This window comes from Dysidea avara, chromosome 3, assembly GCF_963678975.1.
Source record: "Dysidea avara chromosome 3, odDysAvar1.4, whole genome shotgun sequence".
In the NCBI taxonomy this organism is placed as follows: Eukaryota; Metazoa; Porifera; class Demospongiae; order Dictyoceratida; family Dysideidae; genus Dysidea; species Dysidea avara.
Window position 1 is genome coordinate 3,031,270 of NC_089274.1, and position 27,016 is coordinate 3,058,285.

General features: G+C 36.1%; 1 protein-coding gene and 1 long non-coding RNA gene across 12 annotated transcripts; one reads left to right on the forward strand and one right to left on the reverse strand.

The window, feature by feature from the left end:
- Positions 1-6: 6 nt before the first annotated feature.
- Positions 7-26,130, forward strand: LOC136248904 (uncharacterized). 11 transcript variants are annotated; one of them, XR_010697885.1, is made up of 13 exons: positions 7-149; positions 2,533-2,601; positions 6,339-6,460; positions 7,191-7,546; positions 8,352-8,413; positions 8,809-8,887; positions 9,543-9,651; positions 10,187-10,417; positions 10,452-10,552; positions 14,968-15,132; positions 22,665-22,727; positions 24,793-24,972; positions 25,030-26,130. It is a non-coding gene; the product is annotated as an uncharacterized lncRNA (long non-coding RNA). The 11 variants fall into 11 exon arrangements; XR_010697888.1 differs by lacking the exon at positions 10,187-10,417 and having other exon boundaries at positions 7,191-7,398; positions 7,489-7,546; positions 25,030-26,129; XR_010697887.1 differs by lacking the exon at positions 10,187-10,417 and having other exon boundaries at positions 7,191-7,264; positions 7,325-7,546; positions 25,030-26,129.
- On the reverse strand, positions 21,559-25,805 carry LOC136248900 (uncharacterized). The gene is made up of 4 exons (XM_066040747.1): positions 25,395-25,805; positions 24,782-25,137; positions 24,193-24,462; positions 21,559-21,876 (listed from the first exon to the last, which is right to left on the reverse strand). The coding sequence occupies exons 1-4, from the start codon at positions 25,756-25,758 to the stop codon at positions 21,784-21,786; spliced, it is 1,083 nt and encodes a 360-aa protein (XP_065896819.1). The 5' UTR covers positions 25,759-25,805; the 3' UTR covers positions 21,559-21,783.
- Positions 26,131-27,016: the final 886 nt, after the last annotated feature.

The following is a 27,016-nucleotide window of genomic DNA, read 5'->3' on the forward strand; positions in this document are numbered from 1 at the left end:
GCCAAAACTGTATAATATTATGTGGGAAATTTTTTTGTCGTAACCACATTCTGACCGTTGTGAATGGCGATAAACACTGAACCCCAAACTTATGTCTCAGCCGGCGCTTCCCGTTAGGATCCTGAGATTCATCGGCGCGTGATTCAACGGTGCGTGCTTAAATCATAGATATTATATACTACGACCAGTAGTATATATCTACTATCTATGCTTAAATATAGTATAATCTGTTCATAGCAATGTCATCAACTTGCCACAGTTGAGTTCTATTGTATCGGTTGCCACTGCATAATCTGCATTCACTGTATATTCATAAGCAATGCGACATCCTGCAATCACTTTCAGAAGCTGCAGGTGTCGGTTTGTTACATTAAATTGCTGCTGAATGTAAATGTTGGGGGGCCGGTAAATGGCAAGTGATGTGTAGAGGTCACTAAGAGGTGTTCAGAGAACATGTGTATGTGCAGTTAAACACATTGCTTGTGGAGTCTTTAATTGTGGTTTGTAAGAAAGTAAATCACGCATTTGGCCAAAACTTCTTGGCGACTAAAGGATGTACTCACTGACTGACTTTCCTTCAATATAGGTAGCCTTTGTTCACAATACTAACAAACATCTATCCTTCACTGTTTCTTTAAACAGCCATAACTGAGGTCATGTTAAAATAGTTTATCAGTACTTCCAGAGCTTGAAAGCGCAATTAACATTTTTCACATGTTTTCCTATATTACTTGTAAATTATTATGCAGAGTAAAAAGGGATAGCGGAAAGGGCGGAAACGTTGCTACGCTGGCAAAAAAAAATTATCGTAACCATCTACCAACACAGAACAACACACACACACAATATGCAACTCACAAATTAATGAAACTAGTCACTACTGCTAAGCACAACATTGAACCCACCAGAATTGAAGTGCATGCTGTTTGGAGCACTGATTTCTCCATTATGTAAATTGTATAAAGTTTTGTTTTTCTGTAGATAGAGTTATACATACAGTGGCCAAGGACATCAAGACAGTGTGTAGCTAGTTGATTTTAATGCAGACTTGATAGATTTTACCATAACAATTTTATTAACTATTAAAGATTTTGAAATCATAATACATATAACATGAGTATCAATTTTAACTCACGTTTTTTAATTCAGACTGTGATTCCAAAGTTACAAAACAAAAGGAGTTTATGTTCATTGTGTAAATATAACACTTTGTACACAATAGTTGACACTTCGTTATAAACATTGTGATCTTTTTTTTGCCAGCCTAGCAACATTTCCGCTACTCCACCATTTCTGCTAAATATTCCATCCAGTATTGACTAGTTTCATTAATTTGTGAGTTGCATATTGTGTGTGTGTTCTGTGTTGGCAGATGGTTACAATTAATCCCCAGTAAAAAAAGACCTAGTGACCGTCACTACTTTTTTTGGCAAATCCCAGTGAAGGTCACTGACAGAATAGTGACGGTCACGGAGAATTGCCACAAAATGTAGTGACGGACACTAGACCATTTTTACAGTGTGGTGACATAACACTGTCCCATAATCATATGCATTCTTGGATTCTTCTAGCATAAGGGACTGTAAGTTATGCACTTTTGCATCGCCATGCACTCATAATGTCATTGTACAACTAGTGACATCATCCATACTTAGTACACATAACTAGTGCTTCGATTGCTACCAGTGGTACTACTGCCCAAGGGCAAGGATAGCTGCTCTGTGTGTTATAAAGCTTTTTCAAAACGTTGAAAGTTGTGCAGTGACACGACACATGCATCTAAATACATAGTGATTTCCAGTGCTTTGAAAGTAAGTTCAAGTAGTAGTGTTGCTCAGCTGAGTGTTCAATGATTGGTCATCGCAGGTACTGATAATCAATGCTTCCTATATAGTGCCGATAATAGCGCTTTCTTCATGACATATAGGTCATGAGTTATCTTGGCTTAGTTTAAGTCCTATACTTTACTGTGCCATTTTGCATGTTTCACACAACTTCTGCCCTCAAACAGGGTCAAGAGACTGTAGTAACCAACATCCATAAATTTAGTATTTTATGGCTCGTATCATAAGAAGAAGTGGGAACTGCACAACTTATCGTGGTCCACAACTCACAGTCCCTTATAATATGTATGCCATCCAAGCTGCACTATAGCTAGGTATTTTTAGCAAGTACTTTGTAATGATGTAGGTGTACTGGTGTAGGTGTAGGTTGGTTTTTGTGTCGCCTTGATTCACAGACTTCTCTATGCTAATTATACATACATGTAAGTAGGAAGCACATTTCCTTTTTCCTACCCAAAATTCCTTGCTTTGGATTATAGTCTTGGGATAATAATATAGTAGTATGTGTACATTTGTTATTGTGCTGCTGTGGTAACTACAACTGGTTGGCATGTAGACATACATCTTTGCGTTGACCACTCCCTTGGTGAAATAATTCATATTTGGTTCTTCACATTCCCCATATATTGTTGCTACATTGTTGTATTGTGACTGAAATCTGACCTTTTAATTTCTCTACCCTATATAGAATAGAATGAACCTCTACAGGTGATTTTGCAGGAGTGATTTCTTATTTCATCTATATTCCTGTCTAGAGGTAAATTTAATAGAACTAACATGCACATGTACATGCATATGTATAGCTGTAACTTTGACTGAGAAGGTTTATGATGTATCATTGTGTCATTAAAGTTCTCTAACACATCTATAGTCCTGTACTAATAATAGGACTTTAGAATACCATCCAGTATCTAACATCCTTTTTAATTGTCATGGTCATGAGTGTCATATTATTATAGAGGTTTCAGTGCACAAATCAAATACTCGTGCCTCCCAATGGTAAGTATACATCCTTGTCATGGTTTCACTTTACCATATTTGATTATACATATTTGGGTCATGACACCACTAGTACTCAGTGGTATTGAAATTTGAATACACGGTATTAATAACAGGAAAATATCGCGGTATATTGGTATATTACTACAACTATTGCATGCCTAGTATCAAGAGGTATGCATCCCAAAAACAAAAAAAATATAGTTCAGTACAAGTAAGCATGTGTTGTAATGTGACAACCTCAAGTTTTTGTTTAGGATGTGTCTGCTAAACCATCAATAAATTGGGTAATTAAACACAAAAGGCTGGGTAAAAAGCAATCCTATAGTGGTATTCATTGATATACTGGTTATTAAAGGCTGTCACGGTATGATAACCGGGTATGTTAAGTTATCATGATAAACGGTATTACTGGTACATTGCAGAGCACTAGACACTACGTATAATGCATTTCATATTTGGTCTTGATACAAAAACGTATGTTGTGTGATGATAGTTCACAACTAACCTCCTGGAAACCCCTTACTACAGAGGTTTGTGGAATGTTTGCAACAAAACTGTAAAGCGCCAACTGAAAAATGTGATCCATTAACTTTGAAATGTGTCACCACAACTTTGATAGGTCATGTTTCTGGTGACTTCCTGTATTGCAAAGATTCTGCAATCCTCTGTACAAGAATTTGAAGTATCAGCAGCAAACAAAATATGTGGTTGTCCAAAAATTAAAGGTGTGTAACTATATATTCCTGTGGTTTGCTGTCAATGTACTAATTAACCATCTAACACATATTATTTTTCTTTTCTTTCACATGACTGACTGACTGACCTTATGTCATCTACTATACCAAGAAACTGAACTGATCCATTCTGTACCATAATAGGTTTACTGTAATAGCAGCTACAAAAAAAGATGGCAAAACTTATTTGGTAAACATATTTTCCTTTGTGACCTGATGGTGTGCACGACAGAAAAACAGGAAGTACACAGTTTAACAACCACTCAAAACATACACATCATTAGGCATTAGAGGGTAACATTGTCCAGTTGTAGTTCATTAACTTGTTGGAGGGCTAACTTACTGCTTACATAAATTTTTTATCACACAATACACATATGAGAAATGTGACTGATTATATAATTAGCACTTGCAGTGATGAAAGATGAAACATGCTAAAAGAAAGTCCAACACTTTGGTATCATACAGTACGATAGTACTGTATATTAGGGACATCGAAGGTGTGGGGGCGATCCGTGATAGTGCTAAGTGAGGTTTGCTGTTAAATAATGTCTTTCACTGTCAGTATGGAGGTATATTTTGGTGAGTTTGTGGTAAGCTAGGGTATAGGCCCATGCAGATTTGCTGGGTGAGTATTCCAACCCTTTGAATTTACCAAAAACTTACCTTTAGTATGCTTGATACTGTTGTTCTGGTCAGTGTCAAAAGCTTGTGGGTGCATGCCACTTATTGACACCGATGGTCGGTGTCTTTGATTTTTAAAATGCATGTATTTACCCAATTGTATAGTCTCACCAGCCAATAATCTGGCCAAATAACAAAGTAAAAGTACAGAATGGTTTGCAAGACTACTGTAAGGTATCCTACAGACCTTCAGCACTTGTGCTGTAAAGCCTTAATAAATAAATGGTCCGATTGACACACAAAAATGTAACCAATGTAGGATTTCCAATAGCTTTTGGTCATGACATCAAATGGATACTATGTATGTTATAGTAGTGTGTCAAAAGCTGGTCCAGTGGATGGTGCTAATGATCTGTCCCATTTATTGGGACAGATCATCAGTTCTGTTCGTCATTATGCTGAATGATAAAGTGTTTTGTTGTGTGCTAGCATCATCACATCACCCCCTTATTTTGCTATTTCTTAATGTCAATTATTGTCTCATCATACGCATTGATGCAAAAGCACCTTCATGTACGCAATATACATACCGAATTACATAGGATACACCCAAACATGGTTTATTTGTAATTAGGCCATAAAGTTTAAAAAAGAGGTCTTGTATATATTGAACAAAATTCCCTATTCGGTTTTAGTGTGTAACAACACTATTCTCTTTGTATGATGAGTAGGCTGACAAAATATGTAGCTCTAAAGAATTCACTGTACATATATACTATTTTTATTTACCATAGAAATACAGTATATAGTATTGATGTACACTACCTTCTCAAGCCTCTTAAACTGTTGAAATAGCTTATTGCATGTTCGTGGGAGGATCACAGTCCCATGCTGCCGTATACAGTACTCTATGGGCAGATACAATCGAGCTATGAAAATAATGGTAATTTAGCAACCAGGCAAAGTTGGTCATGCACATAATCCTAGTTGAGCAACTAGAAACTTTTATATGTAATTGTATTGGAGAATCTGACTGCCAAACTGAAGCAGTTTGAACACTTGAGATAAATATACCTAAAAGCAACATGCTATAGAATGTAATACATCACCTATTCTCATGTGCATGAAAAATACAGCACTCGGGATATGTTTCAATCAGGTTATCAGCAAGTGTCCATACAATATTTATTTCTAGTCATAGAATAACAGCACTCAGCTTCACCTTTCTCTTGGGTAGACAGTTCAACTAAGCAGTGTTTCAGGTTGATGGTTTGCTTTAATTTTTCCTTACTTTCTATCATGACCAACACTCTGCTATCATGTAAATTTCCCTTGCTATTGAATGCATGGCAAAGTTACAGGTTCACTCTGTTTATAACAGTGACTGGAATGTGTGATATAAACAAAAGATAGGGATTGGTTGGATGCATAATAGGAAATACGTACTATAATTGGTCATAAACCTTACAGGGAAAGGTCATGTTTATACTGTGTATGTTTATTGGACAAATTCCTTGAAAATTATTCCCCATGAAAACAAATGTTGAGATATGAAAAATCCATGTATGCTATTACATGCAAGGATGTCTCTAGTGCTCAATGACATACAATGTATTTGCAATGATAGTGTGAGGGTTGTCATTGTACTACAATAACATTTTTTGAAAGTTCTCAACATGTTGCACAGTTATGAGTAATCTATTATATAACTTGTGGTACATACCCTGACTTCTGGGACAGTATGTGCACTGGATTATCTTAAATAATCTGATGTCTCAAGTGGCTCCATGAATGACCACTTGTTTCTAAATCTATGTATCACATGCGTTATATGAGCTTGGCAAGGGATGTTTATTGCTTGCATTTTTTGAGTTAGCCATACTACCATATACAGAATTTGACTTAATCACCAATGCGCAACTGCACATACTCAAAAAAAAGAATCCTACGAAAACACTGATGTGATTGTAAGTCATGAATAGGTATAATGGTCTCTTTTATGACCTTATTATAGTGTTGATTGTCATAGTCTTATGCCATGTTGATGATCCAGTGACCATTAAGTAATCATATTGTCAGCAGTGCTACATGCATACACACTTATTTATTATTTAGTGCATATTTTTGTTCTTAGAGAAACTGCCAAGTGATAAAAGTAACCATACACATTCCAGTGTATCAGGTGAATGATTGGATGGATGAATGGATGGATATCAGGTGAATGATTGGATGGATGAATGGATGGATGGATATCAGGTGAATGATTGTATTCATAGATTGAAGAAAATTTTTTGCTAACAAAGGGAATTTTTGTTAACCAAGACCGTAACAAAAGGATACAATGTTTGTTATCACACTAGACCAACCCTTTAAAGACAGTTTTTTTCAATCTATACAATAGCATTATATGGAGGTTTATGCTATATGAACTGACGTTGCTAGGTTATCTATTACTAGTACAAATTGCAGGTCTTAATTCTCTCTATGTGTAGGGATATTTTTTGATGTATTGTGTTGTTGCCGTAGTTGTTCTCAATTGTGTATATGTTTAACCACATTGTTTGTCTTTTTCTGTCCTATATTGGTGTTTATTGTTGATTGTAAATGTATTTGTAAAAGGTTTATTGATATAAACACTGCTTGTTATGGTTCTAGTCTTCCACTACCTCACTTCTTTCATCATGTTTATTAGAACCTTCCATATTATTGACGTACTTGTAATAGTCTGTTGGTTTTTATTTCTAAATCATCTTAACATTTTACTATGAACAGTCTGCAGCATGAGTAATATCTTGACTTGAGTTTTTGTGTAAGATACCAGAAAACAATCTGGACCTTTGATATCACTGCACATAATGACTGGTCAGAGACATAATTGTATAGTGTCCAGGTCAGGCATTGTTCTACATGAAAATAATAGGCTTCCCTTCATATAGTATTCAAAACATCAGAACTTTATTTAGATATTTGCATTACTGTTCTTTAGGCAGCTAATCCCTTGACACTTGTCCACTGAATGAGAAGGGTCCAGCTTCTTGGCCAACCACACTAGTTGATCCAGTAAGAATAGCTATCTACTATCTGCGTATGAAGCCAGTTCCATGGGGTCTTCTGTTTAAGTGGCTTGCTGCCAGTTCAGTGATGTCAAGGGGACATTTCCATTAGAATCATGAGAGACATGAACTGATGACAAAGTAAGGGTTGGAGCAGCAAGATGGCAATACTATCTTGCAAATGTCTCTGGTATCCTGACTATCCTCCTACCAAACTTAACACCTGTTTAGCTATGATGTGTGTGTGATTGAAGGTGGTTGGCTAGGAGACGTCACAACATCAAATAGGGTAATATATTGTGCTATTGTAGGGTATTTGTATACATGGCTTCCCATTTACTGTGTACTGCATTGGTTTGTATCCCACATACAAATATTGGGAATGATTTGTTAATGACACACCAACACTACACCTGCAGTTGTACTTGACTTTTATTCAGTGCATGTACTTGCTTGCATCAACAAACAAATGATACTAGGTAGTGTGGAAATATACTCAATGTAGTGAGCATGTCAAGTAGCTAGGTGTACTTCATGACCTCATTAGTAAGACCACCTTACTATAGTGACCATGTCATGTTATGAGCTGAGTATACATACCTTATGTTTAATTCCACAAGTGACCTTATTAATCAAATTTCGGTGTATTGAGTTACCCATGTACCAGCAGTCTCTGGCTTTCTATACTCATGAAATCACAAGGGAGTGTATCACACAAGCAAAGTGATCTATAGTAGTGCTTTTACAGATTGTCTGTGTAGGTGTACACTGAGGAATATGTGATAACTAGCCATTGGAATTCTTTTGGATTTTGTTTTAAAGAAAATATACATATAACTAAAGAATTCATAATTAAGTAATGAGCTTGTTATGAACTTAACAGGCTTAGCTAATATGGTATGTTGCACACATAATTATCATATAGCATTTCATAGTTGTAACTCAAATGACTTCATTTAAATCCTGGGAATGTTGACGTACTTTTTGACAGCAGATTATTTATAAAGGAAAATTTTGCAGTGATTGAAAAAAAACGTGATCACAGTATGTCCCAGTATTGCCCATGTCATTATAATCTACCACTTCCTTGTTAGGTACCTTGTAATCTACAGTGACACAACCAATCATGTGATTTGTCCAGCTAAACTGTACACATGTAAGGGGAATCCTTGTTTAGGGTATGATAATGTAATAATTAGCACACAGATGTTGTACTGTCTACAATACATCATTCCTAGTATGTAAAAATATTACTGATTACTGAAAACTGTACAATGACTTAGGCCCATGGTATGCTATAGAACAGTATGGGAAGAATCATAGTCACCAGAATATATGTCATATGCATGTCACCCTAGGTGGTCATTTGAAACAGGAAATTTATATTGGCTATCAAAAAACTCTACACTTCATACTCAGTATAAAATTTCAAGGTCCAAATTAGTATGCAATATAGTTAATCATATCAGCTATCAAAAAATTCCTAGTACCACACCACATTGATGTACTGTTTTACATGTCTCATTTCTATCATGTTTCAATGTCATATAGGTACTGTACCTGAAATGTCCCTCACTTATCTGAAGAAACCAATGATGGTGATGATGGCAACGTGATAATTCATAAAAAGGTAGCTAGCTATCACCTTTGTAGAAATCCACGACTGTGTTTAATTTACCTGTAATTGTGTCATGTATAACCACACTGTGTATTTCATACAAAAGTGCAAGAAATGCTTAATCCGCTGTTATGATCACACTATTCTATACATTAGATATTATAGTCATTATGTGATTACCAATAATTTTCCATACAACACCTTTGCTAGTTCATGGAAGATGAAGCTTATTCATCACTGAGAAATTCACCCAAAATACTGCTCGTACTGATACTGACTACTCTACTCTACCTACTTTAATACTAATATTTCAAATATTTGTATTGAAGAAGTCTTTACAAATTGTTCATTGTATTAATATAAATATTAAAATATGTTCATCACACAAATGGGTATTCCGTACATCATGTACGTATATAAGGAGATCCTATACTTGACTGTAGAGAGGTGTGGAGCAACATGTATCAAATATGGTTAAGGGAACCACATGCCTCATTGAACACTTTGCCGAGATAACAGGTAGTGTAGCAGATCATCTAGTGGCCTGTAATAGATCGTGATGAATGAATATGTATCATATGACAATCACATGCCACACATAAACCGAACATTATGAATGTTTGGTAGTCATTTATGACAGAGTTTTACCATGAATGTGTCATTGTAGATTCCAATTGTGTGTATAACCAGAACTGATGGGTGCCTCAGGCAGAGAAACATATATGCATAGATACTGACAACAGTGTGATGAGTCAACAATATTTAAAGGAATATAAGTAAGTTCAGTAGTTTTCTCTTTCTAGTAAACGACCTATGCACTACAAATTAGTTTTACCAGCCAAATGACTAAAGGTCTAGAATTTGTTTCGATCTCATTTGAGACCATCATATCATGTTTCTTGGTGAATACAAGGTTGTATACTATTTTGTTGCAGGAAGAATTTTCACATGATTTGCAAATTGACAGCTATTCATGAAATTTTTTCCCCTTCAAATTTTACACAAGTATTTATCAATATTGATATGCTTGGAAAGTCCACAAGACGCTTCAAGTGCCACCTAAAATTATTGCCCTTAATGGCATAGTTTTATTTGGTATTTCACATGACCCTCAACAGTCGCGATACAAAATAAACAAATGGTGGGGTTGACTGAAGCAGACTTAATAATTATTCAGATCACTCTTCATGTAAGCTGTAAGGAGATATACTTTGTTTTGCGAAAGCACTTGGGGTTTTGGGTGAAAATGCCAACCACTTTTTGCATGTACAACTTCATCAGACTGATCATGTACATGTTGTTCATAAACAGAAATAACGATGTTTTACTGATTTATATCGAGACTACTGTTGAGGAAAGTCCTAGTAGATCGTTAGCTAGTGCAGTGCTATCGTGTCAAAACTGTCACTGTTAATAGTACAGTAAAGCTACCTACACTTCACCAAATTGCTGTACAACACACAACCTTAAAGCTGGATGCATGGGCTAAACAAGTAGTGATACTATGATGATGATAAGTATACCATACTGCATACTTACAAGGTTATTCAATATTTGATTATATATATTTGATTAGGTTGATCAATTTTAATTTTAATTCCCTTGCTTTCTGTGATGCTGTGATTTGATTTATTGATGTTCATCAGTGATGAGAAGTCTTACCAGTCAACTAATTTGGTTAGTAACACACGCAAATTTGTATCACATGTTGTAAACATGAGGGAGTTTCATGTGTGGTAGTTAGCCCTTTCTCATTAAAATGCCCTAACTACATGCATGGCAGGAATTGCACTGTGTACACTACAGTATATACCCAAATATGTAATTAGGTCATAAAGTTTTGAAAAGGTCTTGTGTATATGCATGTTTATTGAACAAAATTCCTTAGTCAGTTTTAGTTTGTAACGATGACTACAGATACTATTCCCTTGTTAAGTAAGCTGACAAGATATGTATGTAGCTTAGTGCTGTACACTGGTGTGTAATTAACCGGTTATTAACCGGTGTTGTCTGTGTCAGCCAATAACCATGAAGAAACCTTTAAACTGGTAAAGAAACCTTTAAACTGGTGAAGAAACCTTTAAACCAGTGAAGAAACCTTTAAACCGGTGAAGAAACCTTTAAACTGGTGAAGAAGGGTAGTTGGAAAAGGCGGATACGGTCGGACGCGGATACGGACATTTTCAAATAGCACTTTTACATTTATATACCAGTTATTTTTCATACCTAGCACTGTTTTTATAGCAGTCTTTGCTTCCAGACCCAGGTGTCGATCTTGTCATAGTGCTTATCCATTTATAAGCGCACGTGCAAAGGACTGGACCAACGCTCCACAGCATGCCAAAGACCATATAGTGTTGTACACATGTTCTAAAGTCTAATACAGACTTATATAGTTGTCGAGATTAGCTTGTATGCCCATGCAACTTAGCTTGGCAGGCCAAATCCACAATCTTACGTCTTTTAGTGTAAGGCACAGGCGCTTATACCGAGTGTTGAGGATTTGGCCTATGAGATTAGGTTGGGACATGCTAGATTAATCTCTGTAACTCTGAATTAGATTTCTAGAGCATGTATACAACACTATATGGTCTTTAGAGTGCTAGTCTACCCTTCGCACATGCGCTTATATATGGATAGGCGTTATGACAAGATCGACACCTGGGTCTGAAAGTGAAGACTGCTGTAAAAGCAGCATTAGGTATGAAATATAAATGTAAAAGTGCTTTTTGAAAATGTCCATGTCTGTGTCCATGTCCATGTCCGACTGTATCCGCCTTTTCCAACTACTTGGTGAAGAAACCTTTAAACCGGTTATTGCCCACCCACTTGGTAAACCATTAATCACCCCTGCTGACAAGTGTTAACAGCATAACATAACCTCAAAGCATGTGTAAATATGTGATTGTAATAACTGTTATTGTAAAACAGGATGTTGATGCATTTTGGTACTACCCTAAACCTTTCAGCAGGCTTGTTGAGTACATATTATATCTGCCAATATACAAACAAACCAATTAACTGGTTATTGTCAATTATTGGTAAGCAATTAACTGGTGACAAAAATTTTGTAGGTGTACAGCATTAATGTAGCTCTAAACAGAATTCACTGTACATGCTATTTGGCTTACTGTAACTGCACCCCTCCCTTTTATATACGTAGTATTGATGTGATGATCTTCTCAATCCTTTTAAACTGCTGAAATCGCTTTAAGTGTATGGGAACTTTTCGTGGGAGGATCACAGTAAGATAAGATATGATACAGTTATGACTAATTTAGTTTACAAACATGACCAGCACAGTTTATACACACGCATAAACTTTGTGGATTCCTATAATACTGTTGTTCTGAAACTAGAAAAAATTGTATGGACACTTTCCTACGGGTAAAATTACACATTCAAGATGAATGCTCCTAAAATGAACGTACCATGTAATGCATCGCCTATATCCTTTGTGCATGAAGATACAGGATATGTACTGTAACATAATGTCATCCTAAGCCTTAATACATTAAGATGACAACTTTTAGATTTTTAACCACAATTTATCATGTAGAGATTGCTACAGTACACTCAGCTATAATTAAGTGGATTCGTGTAAATTTCCCTAATATAATTTTTCCTTGTCATTCATCAAATCATTAAACAGATGGCAAAGACTGGAATGTGTGATGTAAACAAAAGATGGGAATTTTCTTGTGGTGTTTTGACCTGCTGTATGCATACATGACAGTAAATACATGTGGTTTCATAAACCTTACAGAGAAAGGTCATGTATACTGTCTGTGTTTATTGGACAAAGTTCCACCCCAGTTTTGATACTGTTTCCACGAAAATGAAGTGTTATGATCAGAAAAATCACTACATGCTAACATTTTTGTGTACTTGTAATAATGTGATGGTTTTTGCTGTATTACATTTTCTAAATGTTTTCAATATTATGTTGGTTATGCTAATTAACAGGGAGTGGTACATACCCTGATTAAACAGTGTGTAAATTGATGCCTCAAGTAGGTACCTGAATGACCACTCTTTGGGATGACTTTAGAGTTATGTGATTAAGTGTGGGAGTGGTTATACTACTTCCATCATGCTTTGTCAAAAATGACATCGTGGTTAGGAAATATTACACAACCAACATCCAATTTATACCTGGATCTTTGTCGATTTCCAGTTGTGCCTATTGTCTTTGGTAAGGCCTCCTATTACTCCAAGTCAGAAATATGTATCAACTACGTAGATGGACTTAGCAAGGAGTAGATATACATGTACTAGTATTTTTTAAAATTGTTAATTTAAAAATGAAGTAGGGATCTATTTAATAAAAATAGTGAAACAAGAGATGGTATTACAGCTCGGTGGAAGTCCCTACTTTGGTAATGAGCAAAATTATAGCTAAAGTGCCAAAGTAGGGACTTCCCCATCGAGCTATGCTGTAATACCATCTCTTATTACACTACTTTTTATTACATAGATCCCTACTTCATTTTTAAATTAACAATTTTTTTTAATACTAGTTTGTTTTGTTTTTTGTTGTAGTTAGCACAGCTAGTTATAGTGTAACTTGTGAACTAGCTATTATGTTACTGTACAGCTTATTAAAGTATGTACTATGCCAAAATTGGAATCACATAGGCCTGCAGTAACATGCATAGCTTACCTCATAGTAGCAGTGGCGCCACTCAGATCTATGACCTGTCTCAGCACGATGGTCCACGTTCTATACACCTGGGCCGGAAGTTGTTTGAATGAACAGGTCCTTTCAGTTGTCAGGGACTGACAGGATAAAGTAATACAATTTCCACTCGAGTACTATCCAATCACTTGCTGATCTTGCCGTCCAGCACTGAGTGGCTGAGTCAGTGTGTTCAGAGGAACAAGCTGTCGAGTATCAGTCCGTCTATTAAGTAATGTAACAAATCTCTTTGTTGATTGCAGTTCAGGCATTGGCAAAAGTCGAAGTGACAACTCAGCAGCCTTAATGTTTCACGTGCAGCACTTGAACTTCTAAGTGCCCCGCTTTCTCAGCAGCATAAGCACTTTCTGAAATAATTTTGTGGAGTCTTCAGAGAAGTGTTGATACGGAAAATAAACGCCTCTGTATGGTTTCGATGCTTGAAGAAGAGAACCAACCTGATTGAAGATAAAAGACAAGGTGCACAGGGCGTACACTCGTCAGAACCCCAAAAGGCACATCCCACCAGTGAGTTTGTGGTTGTGGTGTAAAATCGTGACCGTGTGCTGCTTTGTTTGGGCTCTAGGCTTGCAACTATGGTCAGTGAGTGAGGCAGTGAGTGACTAAATTTCAAGTTTTGGAGACTTTTTAAAAATTTTATATCCAGTCACCAGTAAGTGCTTTCTTGTTTTTATTGCTGTATTTCATGTTTGATGGACTAATATTGCTCCGTAAAGGTGATTTTGATGACGTAAGATGTCTCTAGGATAATTTTTTTAAAGGCAGAATTTTGGGCGGCACGTCACTTTTTGGGGGATCCCTACTTAAACAGTACTACTGTACTGTTGATAACTGTGAGGGGACATAGGAAAAGGAACCTATAGTAGTTAGACACAGAGTTTAAGTTGTGCTAACCAAAGAATTCCACAACTTGCCAGCTATTCATATTTCAAATTTCAAGTCAAACTCAGTTGTTTTATAAAGCTATAAAGAATTGAAATACACATGTGTAATTTCGTAATGTATGTAATTTACTATACTTACCTACCAATAAACAGAAGTTCACTGACTTACTGAAAAGTTAAAAAATCTATGTAGGTCCATGCCCCTACACATAATTATGTGTATGTTGCTATACCATACTATCAGATGCATACTTTGTCATTATAGCTATACTCACTCACCAATGCACAAATAACTGCATGTACGCAAAAAACACTGATGTGATTGTAGGTCATCAATAGGTAATGGTCTACTTTATGACCTTTTAATGTTGATTGTCATGGTCTTATGCCATGTTGATGATCCAGTGACTATTAAGTATTCATATTATCAACAGTGCTACATGCACACATGCTGATTCATTAATTATTAGTACCTATGAGTAAGCTGTGTATATTTCTTTTGTTCATAGAGAAATTGCTGATTGATAAAAGTAACCACGTACAATCCAGTAATTGTTACCTTATTGAAATGATGCCATGAGTGATGGGATGAGCTACAGGATACCAGGCGAATGATTATATTCATAGATTGAGGAAATTTTCTTGTTAAACCTACAGTAGATCAGTCGACAAAAGTAATTACTATAAATCAGGACCATAACAAAAGGGGACAGTGTTAGTTATCATACTAGACCAAATAAAACCAGCAACCTCTAAGGACCTTTTGTGTTTTCTAACCTATGCAATAGCATGCTAGGCATTTATTATGCACCATGTAGTTATGTACTGTCTTGGTGTAAAGGGGTAATGTTTTTGTAAACCAACCATCATGGGGATTTTCTTGTTATTCCTTGACCTATCAGTTTACATGCATAACAGGAAATACTCAGTAGAAACCAGACATGGTTTTGAAGCCCGATAAGGGAAAGGTCATGTACATGTTTATTGAACATAATTCCCTTAGAAATCCCCAGGTTTATTGATATAAACATATGGTTCTAGTCTTCCACTACCTCACTTCTTCCATCATGTTGATAAAAACCTTCCATAGTATTGTACTGCTATACTTGTAGTAGTCTGATATTTCAATATATTATTGGCTTCGTAATAGGGCTGAAACAATTACTGCAAATACTCAAGTACTCGTTAAGAATTTTGATACGCGGACAGTAAAATTGGTATTCAAGTACTCATTAAGATCACATGACCCAGCTCACATGATGTATTTACCATCAGGGAGTGACACAATGAAGGCTATAGTTTGTTTGGCATCATTTCTTGTCAGGAACACTAACATCAGTACTTTAATACAGTGTGTGTATCATTGTTGTTACTTGAATAGCTGTAAACTGCTTAGTCAGTATAAAACATGTCACATGGATATGACTACAAGTAGCTAGTATTCATGAGTACTTGATCGTTAACTCTAGAGAGCACTCGGATACTAAAACACCATGATCATTTCAGCTCTAGTTCTTAACATGTTGACTGTGAACAGTCTGCAACATGAGTAATATCTTGACTTGTCTGACACAATGTGTAAGATACCAGATGAACCTTTGTGTACATTCATGAATGGCCACATAATTGGCTTTCAATTGAATTGGTGAGTTACACAGCACACAGCCAGTTTTCTTGTTCTTTGTACACTGGATTGTTTGTTGCTATCTTCAGGGAAAGGCCTCCAATTAGTTTCCAGGATGCCTTGTTTGGCAACTCTATATGAACTCCTTGGCTGAAGCAAGTTAATCTTTAGCATAATACTCTACTATAACCTTGCTTTCGCAAGTGTAGGACACCATAGCATTTGTTATTCTGAAGATACGCAAGCTTGTTGGGAAAGCCTAATGTCATGAGAAATTCTGCTTTCCAGTTTCTGAAATTTCCAATAGTAGCCCCATTGGTATACAATGGTGTGTTTACATATATGTGTGTGTGCGTGTGCGTTGCCGTAATCTTTTAGCTTATTCTGTACTGTCTTAATTAATTTCTGGTTAGCTGTAATTGCACACAATGCACTCCTAGGTTTCCATGGGTGTAGTAAATAGATACATACCTCCAGTATGGTGTTCTCCTTAAATGGTTGATGTTTGAGGTCAAACAATCTAGATGATGTGTTTTTTATAGCTGATCAGAGACACCATTGTGTGGTGTAGTCAAGTCATCCAGGTCAGGTATTGGTCTACAATTCTTTCCTTTATGCAGTATTTAAAACTTTAGAACTTCAGTACCAGCAGTCTTGCTATAATTAAGAGACTTTATTAATGATGTCATGAAGTATATACCTAATAGGGATCTATACTCTACATTGAGATGGTCTTATAAACATTGCCACTAATTGTACTAGCTACATGCTATACCATTTGTTCGTCAATGCATGTGCATTGAATGCAACTATGTATACATACAAATTTTTGAGGTACATGATTTTGTGAATTAGCAATGTTTTGTGGTTTCATTTTTGTGCATCATTGCTATTCACTCAGGTTACCTATTGTATAGCATACAGATATATCTTGATAATCATTAATTTTCAAGGCTGAAAATTTCGTGGACAGTTAAGCAGCCAGAGAATTGGTAAAAATTGTTGTATCCCTCAAAAATTTGTACATATACGGTATAGCAAAATTATTGGTCCTCGGTGTGTTTTACCCCTGCTACACGCAAGGTATTTGTGTGTGTGTGTGTGTGTGTGTGTGTGTGTGTGTGTGTGTGTGTGTGTGTGTGTGTGTGTGTGTGTGTGTGTGTGTGTGTGTGTGTGTGTGTGTGTGTGTGTGATTTGGTGTGTTTACCACAGTCATTCGTTGTCATTGGTGTGTTCAGTGGGTTTTAAATGGTGTGTTTAGTGTCAGGAGATCCAAATTAGTGTGACAGTAATTGCTAGTCATATTAGCTAGTATATATCACGCCACATTAATACACTTCTTTTGCTGGCATGTTTCTATTACAGATCTTAGCACCATAAACTAAAGCTATCCTGTACCTGAGCTGTCCATATCTGATGGTGTGCTTGCTTATCTGAACAAAACAAATGATGGTGGTTGTAGTAGTGACATGTTAACACACTTGACAAATAAAACTGTGTGGCACCTTTGAATAAAGCAACAGTTAGTACTGTTTGTTCCTTGTTCTCTTAGAGCTTCCCTCCATCAATGGGAAGATCTGGCCGAGACAAAAAAATTCCTATATATACACTCTGGTGCTGTATGTGACACACTGACAAACTCCCACCTAGTTATAACAAAGGAAGTGTGCAATTCATCCTTAACCATAACATTAAAACACTATTGAAAAAGAAAGAAGAGGTATGCAAGGTTATCATTGTTCTTACATAATGTATCAAAGTGGTGAAATTAGATGCAAGGAATCGAGTCAGCAAATTTACTACGTCAGAGTTGGTATTCCAACGTTTGCATATAGAAGGAACATCAGTGACAAGAACTGTGATTTAATATTAGGGATGGGTAATTATTTGGTTATCTTGACCATCATGATTATTTTGTTGGCAATAATTGACATCGTCCAATTTTCATCAGATAGTCAAAACTGGCAAGTATCGTGCAATAGTTGTGATAATCAAGGAAGTTTCAAAAAGTATAAATTGTTCATCTTAAATTTTTATTTATTTTTTTGTAATATTGTTGTTACAGTGGACAAGTGGACAATAATCATGACAATCATGATGATGGCTCATGACAATAATCATATAACAGAAATGTCAGTATCATCCATCCCTATTAATACACGTACACAAAAAATTGGAATTTTCAACTTGGAGTAGGGACCATAGCACACCGATAAAAAGCACTGAAACAAGCTGGAGTAGTGCACAGTATTAAGAAGAAGTGTTATTCCCTACTGTGCTCAAGATACCATAATGGAAATGCACAGTAGGGATATAACACTTCTTATTGTTTTACTGTGATTTAGTATTGTGCACTACTCCAGCTTGTTTCAGTACTTTTTATTGATGTACTATATGGTCCCTACTCTAGTAGTCGAAAATTCCAAAAAAAATTTTTGTGTACTTGTATGTTAACTTTTTTTGTAAAATAAAGTTATTATGACTGGTGAGCCCATGCATACTGCATCAAAAGAAAGAAATGGCACTGTGCGCCCCAGCTATCAATTATCATCTGAAAAGTGAAGTACGCTTTGTTGTTAGTTGTGTTCAGCCTGTTACACAGCATTACGATTTGTACTGTTTGAAAAGCACCTCTGCAATCAAAAGTAGCCACTATGAAAAATATGGATGATTTCCATTACGAAAGGAAGCCATTCAAGTGCTACTGCCAAATTGACACCTTTCACTGTTGGCAAAGATGAATGGGACACAAAGGAGGACACTGGTAAGTCCATGAAGAAAGCATTGTACGTACTGCAAGGCATGTGTCTGGCTGAAGCGATGTTGAACAGAATCAACCCTGTAACCTTAGCTGTATTGAGTTACGAAGGAATCAGTCAGTCAGTCAGTCAGTCAGTCAGTCAGTCAGTTACTAGAAAATTCTATTTAATATTTTTTTCATAGCAATTTGTTGAAAGCATTTCAGGTCAATCTGAAGGCTTGTTTGGGTTTAGTTTTACCGGCAATACTGCTTCATTGTCGTCAGGGAAAAGTGAGGCTGGTGTTTGGGTGATGTTTTTTCATGGGCCGCACCCAAACCTTTGCGGTCCCTACTATACAGTAGTGTATGATACCTTTAAAAAAAGCTACGCATGCAACCACTAACTGAATTCTATAATTGCTTCAGACACATGTATCATACTTAATCAGTACTTCCTAGAAGTCCATATACATATGGTTGATAATTACATATAAGGGCATATCTATTATTAGTTGCAGAGCAGATTTTGTTAATGACAAAAAATCCCCTTCTTTAAGCCTTTAACCAACAAAATTAGATTTTGTTAAATCACATAGCACTTTTAAGGTGTCTGGAAAATACTATTTGTGTGTAGTGCAAACAGATGTAAGCTGTATGTACATGGAGATGTAACGTGTGTGTACGTGCATACATGCGTACGTGCGTATTGGGGACCTGGTGGCCTGGTGTCATCTGGGGAAGCAGCCCACCCAGCTGTAACATCAATGGGTACTTGGTGTTTCCTGAGGAAGCAAATGCCCGACTGTCCTTGTCTCACTTAGTGGTGTTGAAGTTGATGTGAAACTCAGGGTTCCGTGACCTCTCCATGAGACCTGGATAGTCCTCCTGCGGATTACTAGCTCTGCCCCAGGAGGATTTGCCTGCACAAGACTCAAGCATCTGAGTGGTACACAGGCATCCTTTAGTGCTGGTTCACTAGGAGGCAATAACTGTCCTTTGCACAGTTGCCGTAGGCTTTGCTTTTAGGCTTTGTGTGTGCGTGTGCGTGTGTGTGTGTGTGTGAGAGAGAGAGAGAGAGATGAAGTGATGTGGTGTGGTGTGTAGCACTATCCTTTGATCTACATATACTGTATGAAGAGTTGCATACATGTGGAAACTTCTTTTACAGTCTATGATGAATTAAAGGCAAAATCATGCAGCTCATAGATGTGTAATACTCTCTAGCTCTTCTGCTTAAAAGACTCCCCAAAAAATTGAAAGGAGGTTCCTCTAAAATAGTGAGGAACCCTATAAATTTTACTAGAACTGACACATATTTAAATTCTTTCCTACCCTCTGCTATCAATTTGTGAAATTCTCTACCCAATTCATTAGTTGAACTGGATAATTTAAATCAGTTTTATTCTTATACCTCTACCCAACAGACTGATTTTATGTATGATTATCTGTAGTGTGTTTATACTCTTTCTGTGAGTTCTACACAGTAATTAACAATAACAATAATGAATATTTGCAATACATAGAAGCAAAGTGGACTAAAAATTTCTGAACTTTTGTTGCAAAGACTGCATGGGTATAATTATGTGTACGTATAGGAGATTATTGTGGACTCAGGGAAGTCACACCAAATGGAAATGTATTTAGTGTTATGATATGCATGGTTGGTCGTGCTTTCGGAACAGGGTGGTTTTATTTTGTTTAGCAAACTTGGTCAAGTAGGATACATTGTTAAGTACTCTCATGCATATAGTGACCTATAGTCAGACGTGGTTCTAGGGGGGTTCACTGGTTTCTAGAAATATCAGTCAGCTTTTAAAATTGATAAAAAGTAGTTAAAACAGTTAAAGTTTAAGCATTAATATACTATATTAAGTAAGATTTAATGATCAAATTGCACAAAGTACCTCTGCTACAAAATGATCCAAAATTCCTTTTCCCGCTGAACCTAAAGTTCCTCTAAAAATAAACTATTTAATTTATTAGCATGATTTTACTTAGCCAATAGGCTGGCAAAGTAACTGCTTTTCAACCTTAGAGTTGGAAACCAGCCAGCGTATTCTCTAGAACTTCCTCCCTTGCCTATAGTTATAATTATATATATATATCATTTAGTTGTTTGTTAGCTACATGTGTATTATACTTTGGTAAGATAGTAAGAAAACTCATTTAATAGTAGATAGATTGTTAGGGTAGGAAGAAGGTGCCATGTGCTATCTTGAAAGATGTTTTCTGAGTGAACGTGCTTATGTCACCTTGAGAATTGGCTTTTCTCCTCACTTTATTTAATTAATTAAGGGTGGTTCTTTTGCACACAAATAGTACTTGATGTGGCAACCTTGTCATTTTCTGTGCTGCCTGTCATTCAAATAATATTATTACACTACTCACTACCTGGCAGAATTTCCTATAATACAATGAAATGTTTCTAAATGTGTAGCTATCATCATAGTTCTATCAAGCTCCAATATCCAACTACGTACCTTTAATCAACAAACATTTCATTGAGCAAACAAACGGGAACATTGCATCATGTGGTCACACTTTCCATAAAGGTATCAAGTGCCAACTATGTGAAATAATGCTGCCATCCACTATGATGTTGGTTGAGCCTGTACGATGTGCTTAACATAGCTAGTCTTGGGAACCTAAATTGGATAATATAATGAAATCCCATTACTGCATGTGGTTATCATACACTGGATTAGTACCCATCAGTAAAGTTTTAACTCTATGCTGATCATTCTTTTTTTGTTTACCATATATAAATAGCTGCATGTACATAATGTGAATTCATGTAGCTATATGTACACTAACAAAAGAAAATATAAAAATTATAAAAACTTAGATAAGATGATATTAAAAATTTAATGTTTGGTGGATTCCCTTAAATCACTCAAAATTCCACACCATTGTGGATTTGATTGCTAAGGAAACGATTATGAATGAACATATGTTGTAGAGCTAGGCCACTAGTAAATTCTCATCTTCAACTACAGTAGCCTGAGTGGTATTTAGCTTCATCTCACATGTGTTATCTCCCACTGGTACAGATACCTGTAAACAAATAATTGAAATTGGTATGACAATAGTATCATACAGTGTTTGCACCTTCCCATGAAAAAAATATTGACCAGATACCAACTTCACAATGCCTTGGTAACCCAAAATTCTTAACATAAGTTACTACAAATATTTAGCACATTTTTAAACTGACTGACTAACTACTAACTGATGCTCAGACAATAATGGCGAAGGCTATATACAGGCTTGATTTTTATTGGTGTTAGATGTCGATATAGTTGCCTCCTGGCATAAGACTGTATGCATCATGGAACCTTTGTATCCCAATTTATTCACTGACAGTGCAAGGTATCAATTCATGGTAGCACATCAAAAGCTTCATGTTGCATCATAAAAGAATAAAACAAAAACTGTCTGTAATTTCACAACACGCTCCCAACAGTTGGAAGTAAACAGATAGGTTGTGGGCTAGCTTCATGTGTAAGGCTGTGTAATAGGCAGGACATGGTTGAAAACTATGCAAAATGGCTAGATTACTTATTTAGTGAAGGAGTTAACATTTTGTTATACAACTCATATATACATCTGCTATATTATGAATTATGTTACAGAAAAAAGTTAACAAAGAAATTTTACAAGCTAGTATAGGGATCATTAAAATACAAAGAAACCTGTAATGCAAATTTAATCCCTACTTTAGCTATGCTCTGGCTAAAGAGAGAATTAAATTTGCACTACAGGTGATGATCCATCCTTGTTTAAGCACTTTTTATTGTAATGATCCCTACCTTAATATTGATATTGTGGATGTGTATTTCTAGCCACCACAAGTCAGCCATTGAGCAGACCACAGAACAACACAAAGAAGACAGATAGCCTAAGAAGTGAGTAACTTATAGTCCTAACTATATAATAGCTTACTCACTGTCCCAATAGCAAAGTTAGTAGGCTTAATGTAGTACAAATAAATACTAAAACCCAAAACCAGTACCTTAATATTGACATTGTGTCAATTTATAAAGATTCTATGACGGTTATGTTCCATGACTTCCAGGACCTAGCAAAGCAGTTACAACACACATTAGCTTAATTATTTAGTACTAACACTTCAATGAATTCCACAAATTGCATCCCTTTTAAAGAGATGATGTGTTTAACAGTTAATGATATCAGGTTAATGTATGAGCCTTATCCACAATGACGTTTTATGACATCATGAGAATAAAAATGGCCGCGATAGTTGGGGGACTGTTATACAAGCGCCTATGGAGAAAAATTTTTGATTGCTCATATTTCAGCCAGGAAAGAAGATATCGAGTTCTAAACAAAAGGTGCAGTCAAGTTTTATATAAGACATTACGATAAATGAGTTTTGTCGCATTTCAAATTTTTTCTAAATAGCGTACGTTTTCAATAGCTTTTGTTACTTTATAACCATACCTGTCAGTTAATGGTCAATATCTCCATGCTTAGTGAGCGATCAAAAATTTATCTCCATAGAAGCCTGTATAACAGTCCCCAACTATCGCGGCCATTTTTATTCTCGTGATGTCATAAAACGTCATTGTGGATATGGCTCATTAAACTTTTTTGTAAAATTACTAGTAGGTTATTGTGATTATCTTTTTCACTTGTTTTTGCATGTTGAGCCAACAAACATCAGGGATGGATCCAGGGTCAGAGGTATACACCAGGGTAGTAGATGTGTGTAGGCAGGGGGTCTGGGGAGCTGTATGCACCCTAAAGCTATAGTCTATAGACATTAACATTATTTGTGTACTATTTTCTGAGTACATGGTCTTCATTAAACAAGCCAATGACAGTGATGATTTGTATGAGTCATTTATGGTCCTGAATTAGTGTGTCATGTAGTTTTGGAATACAAAGGACAGCCACTGCTCAGTATAAAAGCTTGCATTTTGCAGCACCACCACATATGCCCTGAGCATAAATATTTAGCCTCCTATAGGATTATCTGTGCTGCATGTGGTGACTGTTCCATCATAGTATTCAAATTTCTGTGATTAGAGGATGGAGAAGGGTTAAGGGGAAGGTAATTTTCTCCTTGTGCCCCCTCTGTACAATTGCTTAGTTGAATACCACTATAAAAGTATGTAGAAGTATGAATGTGGGAAAAAAAACTTTGCAGGCATTGTTTAAAGTTCAACAATGAACTATGGCTAAGGAAACTAGAGAAAGAATCTCTTACTGGGGACAAAGATCTGTCAATACCTTTTCTATATCTTGCCGGTCACTGAACAAAGGTACAAAATAAAAAGACACTAGTATATATCAGGGGCACTTAAGCCTTGCAGTGCTTGTGGGCTCCTAATATTATGTTTTGCTCACCTGGCCGTGTGAACCATCAGGGAAATGACCTATACATAGCGGTGGGTTATCAGCAGTTAAATCAGTACCCAATTCAGTGGTAAATGACTTGACATCATTTTGTCTTCTACAATTACACTCCTTCTCTTTTACTTCAATCTGTGTAAATCCTTCATACTTTGTTTGAGTGGTCTCCTCAAATGATTGTTGGTATACTGTATCTAATAGTCCATGACTGTCAACTTGTAGACCAGCAACCTTAATAGGAGTATCCTCTTGAAGAGCATGATTCTGAAGTACAGAGTATATAGTTATATAAGTGTTATGACAAATTTGACATGACAGCTACTACGTATGCATAACACAGTAGTTGCAATGACCTTTGACCTATACTAAGTGTTCACTATAATGTTTGTGAACAATACAAAAAGCAGAGGTAACTGCATGGGGTAGTGCAAAAGCAGTTAATTATAATCACTTATGGACAACATTTTACACAAGCCCAATTTACCCATGTAATTTTCTCTTTGGTAAAAAACTTAGTATTAGATTTACACACACACACACACATATATATATATATATATATGTACACACACATATATATTACCTGCTGTGTAGAGTGGTTAATGGGGTCAGGTATACCAAGGAAAGCTGCCTGCAGTGTGGACAGTAGTGGCTCCTCTCGTATTTCTTCTTCATCAGAATAAGGATTGCTCACCTGGGAGATCTGTTCATTTGCCAACAATTGTGGTGATTCATGTGGTAATTCTTGTGCAAATGAAGTGGTTATTGCTAATAGTGAGTGATCACTGTAGTGTGACTCTTCTGATGGTGTTAATATTATTACATCATCAGGTAAATTATTTCTAAGATTCTCATGTCGCCCGCTGAGTGATGCATCAGGTGAGTTGCTTCTCACAGAGTTTGAGGTAACTTCAGTTGATTGAACATTAGTATCTCTGCCTATAACGCATAAACAAACAAGATGTACATGATTTGTTTGTAACCAAAAATTGTAAGCTATGACATAAAGAGACCATACTCTTGGTGGCATTGTCTAGTTTATGTGGACTATTAAGTCAATTATTAATTCATTGATCACCTGCAGACACCTTATAGTTATAGAGTATAAGCAAATCACTAGTGTACTTATAATTAGTGTGTAGTTTATCTCTGTAACAACTGAGGTGATGTGACTGATAATTATACACTTAACATACCATTGTAGCTTTGATTCTGGGCCTTTCTCTTTGGTTTTGGTGATGTAACAAGTCCCAAAGGGTAGATCTGAATTACCTCAGTAACATTTACATAGTCAGTAGTGAGAAATTGTTTAACTTTTTTCCTTACAGATTTTTCTTTATATGAATTGTGTTTGAATATCTTCTTTTGCGTGGTTAGTAAAATGACAACACACTCAACCATTAAAGCTATCAAACTGCCAATAGTGACCAGACAGTTTACCAAACCATTTTTCTTAAACCGTTTAGTACGTAATTGCTGAAAAGTGCTATGTGTTGTGTTTGTACTAACACAATCATTCATTGATTCCTTATGTGATAAGAACATATCATTGCATAACATGCTGATGACAATCAGTATCTCTTCATATTGAAACTTGATATATATAATTTGTCTACTGTTTTCGCTGCTGCTATCAAGTTTCTTTTCCTCTTCCAAATATCTCAAGAAGTATACAATTGCTGTCAGATCTTGCAGTAAATAAAGGTAATCAATTAGCCACTGTTGATAGTCTTTACTCATGATTGTGTGACCAACTCGGAGTGAACTAACACAAATGCTGCAAAGAACATGCATGCATGATATCAGTGGTGCATGCACACAGACCATAATTAATGTTTTCATACATTTTTTGATTGTCTGTACCATTAAAACAATTGGTCAACCAGGCACTGGAAAATGCATTTGACAGGCCCATACCCTGTAGCTACAACCTGCACATGCAGCTGTATAGCTAGAGAGAAAACGTCTTGTTTTATTAAGACAACATACATACATATGTACAGGGAAGGAAAAGGGGCCTAGATTCAGGGGTACACAGCTAGCTGAAACACAGGTATATCTGGATCCCTGCATGGCAAGACAAAAATAAATAAATAAAAACAATATACATACAATATTTGAGTATATTACTTCATACCATAAATAACAATATAGCTAGCTATTCTTGCATGGGAATTGAAGTGTTGCCAATTCAACAGTGATTACACTGTAAATTCAGTGTAGATTCGATTAAATTGGAAAAAAAAAAAAAGGTCTGTTCAGTAATCGACGTCAACGCTGGTCTTTTTAGCTATATCACCAAGTTACTCGGCCTCTATTCATAGATTATATATTCCCTAATCTATGCTCTATTAGATTTAGCCGGCTAGCTCAGCACATGCATGTCTACTAAATGGTTTCTAAATCAGATGCTATAATTATTATTAGTACCTTGTAAAGGCCAAGTTTTATAGCAATGCACAGTCGTAGACAACACTTGCAATCATATTATAGCTATACATTCAGTATAGCGAGGCGCCGGATGCAGCTAGCTATAGCCGCTAAAGCTGAGACAACTCTCAACCACCACACTCAATCAACTGCTCTCTCAACACTGCACTAACTTGTGCCAGGTTACATACTGCATTTTATAGACTGCTGTACCTCCCCTTGCAGCCACACTTCACTCCTCACTGTGACATGCAGCCATAGAAATTCTGATTTGTGCAATCATTTTTTAATTTATTTTTTCAATAATAAACATTTTATTTTTTTATTATTCCGACCCTCTAATGACACTCCCTTCCACCTCCACGTCTCTAAAGAAGTAAACTATAAA

What these genes read in the sequence shown, in the direction of transcription:
- LOC136248900 (XM_066040747.1), bottom strand. Translation starts at nt 25,758, where the DNA reads ATGTTATGCAATGATATGTTCTTATCACATAAGGAATCAATGAATGAT. An exon ending in CCAGAATCAAAGCTACAATG is followed by an intron (nt 25,138 to 25,394) that starts GTATGTTAAGTG and finishes TATGCGTTATAG; the next exon opens with GCAGAGATACTAATGTTCAA. An exon ending in TTAACCACTCTACACAGCAG is followed by an intron (nt 24,463 to 24,781) that starts GTAATATATATG and finishes TCTGTACTTCAG; the next exon opens with AATCATGCTCTTCAAGAGGA.